Source organism: Monoraphidium neglectum, assembly GCF_000611645.1.
Source record: "Monoraphidium neglectum strain SAG 48.87 unplaced genomic scaffold scaffold04475, whole genome shotgun sequence".
Lineage (NCBI taxonomy): Eukaryota > Viridiplantae > Chlorophyta > Chlorophyceae > Sphaeropleales > Selenastraceae > Monoraphidium > Monoraphidium neglectum.
Window position 1 is genome coordinate 1414 of NW_014009154.1, and position 3659 is coordinate 5072.

The window sequence follows — 3659 nt, forward strand, 5'->3', positions numbered from 1 at the left end:
GGGGGGGGGGGGAGATGAGGCAGCAGATTGGGGTCTGGCGGACGCGTTAGCAGGCCACAGGCAGGCAACAAGGGGCCCGCTCGCGCGCTGACCGCGCAGGTCACAGCCCAACAGGCACCTTGATGTTCCATACCCGTCACTTGCCACAACCTCATCACATTGCACCCCCCTAACCTGCCGCGCCGCATGCCCCGAATATTGGCACCTGCAACCTTTGGCCTTGCAAATTTTCGCCTCTCATCGCCTTCTCATCCACAGGTCCGGCGCCGACAAGATCAGCATAGGCGGCGACGCGGTGGACGCTGCCGAGGATTACTACGCGTCCGGGAAGAAGCTGACCGGTCAAACCGCCATCGAGCAGATCAGCCAGGTCTACGGCAAGCAGGCCGTCGTGGTGGGTGGCACGGGGATTGCTCAATGCAAGGACTGTTGATCATGAATTTGCGGACTCCCTGTCTTGAGAGCCGACGCTGCGGATTTGACGCCTTGACCCGGGAGTCGCCCCGGCTCGGCGGCGCCAGTGCGCGGTCCAGGCGCAGGAACGGCCAGCGGGCCAAGCAAAGCGCGCAGGGGCGAGCGATTTTTTGAGGTGCAACGCCCAGCATCATCGTCGCGCCTCATCAACCGAGGTGCACGTGCAACTGCCCGGCCGAGGCACGGCACCCCGCAACCTTCAGATCTCTGCACCTTCACACTTCCTGTTCGCACTCCTGTTAAAACAGGTGTCCATCGACCCCCAGCGCGTGTACGTGTCTGACCCGGCCTCCACGCCCCACACCTGCGTGCCCGCGAGCGAGCCGGGCCCCAACGGCGAGGCGTGGTGCTGGTGGCAGTGCACCGTCAAGGGCGGCCGCGAGGCCCGGGACATCGACGCCGTCGCGGTGGGTCGGCGGCGGCGGCGGCCCCGCGGCCGCGGCTGCCGGCGGCGCTTCTGCTGCATTTGAGCGGGGCCCCGTGGTGCGGTCGGGAGTGCACATGCCGTTTTTCGTGACCGGCCTCCTGGGGTTGTGCCGTTTTTTGTGGCACAACCCGACGCACCCTCTCATGCCTGCACTGTTTTGTGGCGATTCATGGATCCTGCTTGCAGGTGTCCAAGGCGGTGGAGGCGCTGGGGGCTGGCGAGATCATGCTCAACTGCATCAACAACGACGGCAAGGGGCAGGTGCGTTCACGCCGCAATCAGTGATTCTTGAGCGTAATACGAACTGCTTTTGAGCCTGGTTGAGTCGAGCGCCTGCCGCGCAGCCCTTTCGTTCGCGACACGCCGTCAGGGTGGCGTGGAGGCACTTGGGCGAGACCTGGCGGTACTCGAGGTGCAGCACTCGCCAGCAAGTTGTCAAACAAGCGGTCAAACAAGCGGTCAAACAAGCGGTCAAACGAGCGGTCAATCAGGCGGTCAAACAAGCGGTCAAACTCCTTTCCCCCAGGGCTTTGACCTGGCGCTGGTGGATGCCGTGTCCAAGGCCGTGACCATCCCTGTCATTGCCAGCAGCGGGGCCGGCGCGCCGGAGCACTTTACCGAGGTGCGTGCCAGGGACACCACTCTCTTTAGACATTTTCCCTCCCGGACACTCACTGCAATGCTTGGCAGACAGCAACTGCCAAACATAGCGCAACACGCGCACGATTTGCCGCTCCCCGTCGCATCAAACGATTGTATTGCAGGTGTTCCAGGGCACAGGCGCCGCAGCGGCGCTGGCAGCGGGCATCTTCCACCGCAGGGAGGTCGGCATTGACCAGGTCAAACGCCACATGGTGGACAACGATGTGCCCGCTCGGCTGTAATCTGGTGTGGCCTGTTTTATATTCTCGGTCGACCATATGACTCTACTTGTTTCATATTGATGCGGCGGCGGTGCGCGCCGCTGCCTGCATCAAGAGTCTACCCGAGCAGTGTGCCTCTCTGCTTTGGCCTTGCGATTCAATTGCTCATGCGCATCGCACCATGTTTTTGCCATTCCGTGGAAACGCCCTCGGTGTAACGCAGTCATTCATCATGGGTGCTGCGACGCGCCGCTTGGGGGTGCGCAGGCGGTCGGCAACTCTCAGAGAAAAGGGCCCGCTTGCCAGTCGGCGTGCCCAATTGAGGCAAGCGGCGCTGCACACTGCGCCGCTCCATTTTTTGTCGTGCGTCTTTGTTCGCTCAGCCAAAGCTCCGTGCGAGTACCGGGCCGGCGTGTCGGCCACCTACTCGCCATGCTTGCCACTCTTCATGAGCAGATAGGCTGCCAGTTGCCTCCCTCCCGGCAGGCAGTGTCTAGGTGGAGGAGTGTACTGGGCAGCTCGGGCTGCAGCGGCATATGGACGGGCGGACTGTGGGGCGTGAGCAGTCCGTCCACCCCTTGCGAGCAGCCTGGTAGGAATCGCGACTCCTTGAGTCGTGAGGGGCCGCAAAGCTGCTCGTGGCACGAGCGTCTTCAGCAAAGCGCAATCACCAGTGCAGGCGCGACCCGGTGGCCCATCAGCCGGCGCACAGTGCACCCATTCGCTGCATCAGCATCCGAACGCTGCGAAAACTGGGTGGGACCTGCTCCATAGACGCAAGCTGGAACCTCAGTTGCATGAAGCTCGCAATTGCAAGTGATTTTGTCAAAACTGTTCCCTACATGTCTATGGATCAAGCATCTTGCAGCGCGGCTACCCCACGTTGCTTTGAACAAAGACGCAGAGTCTGCATGCACATGAGGGTGCTGCACTGGCGGAGTCCCTCCCCCCCATTTTGCCTCACGAACTGACCCGTTCAGCAGCGTCGACCCGCGCGTGCCCCCCTGTGCGCGGGGCCCCAGCCTTCCTGCATCACCCCCATTTTCGCCCCCTCTCATCGCAGACCCGGCTGAATTTTGTGGCTCTGGCCGATGAAGGAAATCGGGGTACGCAAGGGCGTTACAAGCAAGCAAGCAATGCCATGCGGCAAAACAGGAGTGCCCAGCAGCAGCTCCAGCTCACTTCCAAAGCTGCGGGGTGAGGGGAGGGGGCCAGACGGGTGGCGGGTTGGGAGGGGTCAGACCCACGAATTGCGGTTGAAAAAGTGGGGACGCCAACGGGAGGAGGAATTGCACCGCAAGCGGACACGCCTGAAGCCCTCCACCGCCCCGCGCCGGCGTCGCAAGGGCGCGCCAGCTCCCCCCACCGGCGCGGGGCGCACCCGCCGCCGGCGCGCTGGACCCTCCCCTCCCCTTGTCCCGCGCCCCGCCGCGGCCCGGTCGGCGCCACCCGCCCCCACCTTTTTGAGTGACATGTTCTTGTCGTCCCCGGCCTTCTTCACCTTGGCCACCGCCATCTCAAAGTCCTCCTGGGGGGGGGGGGGAACCCACGCAGGCCAGGGGTGGTGAGTCAGCAACAGCATCAGCGCCTCGTTGTCTCTCTCTGTATCTGTCTGTCTCTCTCTGTCTCTGTGTGTATCTCTCTCGCATGCACAAATGTGCGCGTGCTGTGTGGTAGGCCCGGTGCGCTGGCTGCGTCCGCGAGACGGCGTGCTGGTGACGTGCTGCGGTGGCTGACGGGTGGGAGCACCTTGAACTATCCCTTTCACCCCCCCAACCGACCCATGCTTCTACGACCATCGCGAAGTGGCCCCGAACGCGCGTCCCACAAACGGCCCCTGCCCCAGGCACCCCTCCGCCGGGAGCGGCCCGCCGCGCCACCCCATGCAGCGCCAC

At 63.6% G+C, this 3659-nt stretch overlaps 1 protein-coding gene across 1 annotated transcript in view; it reads left to right on the top strand.

Moving 5' to 3' along the window:
• Positions 1-1785, top strand: part of MNEG_14425 (glutamine amidotransferase) — a gene marked incomplete at both ends in the record, with an annotated part of 3117 nt that extends 1332 nt beyond the window's left edge. The window contains 5 exons of the mRNA XM_014037103.1: positions 259-394; positions 723-881; positions 1088-1162; positions 1428-1523; positions 1666-1785. Coding sequence (XP_013892557.1) covers positions 259-394; positions 723-881; positions 1088-1162; positions 1428-1523; positions 1666-1785 — 586 coding nt within the window. The remainder of the gene's footprint in view (positions 1-258; positions 395-722; positions 882-1087; positions 1163-1427; positions 1524-1665) is intronic.
• Between the last annotated feature and the right edge of the window lie 1874 nt (positions 1786-3659).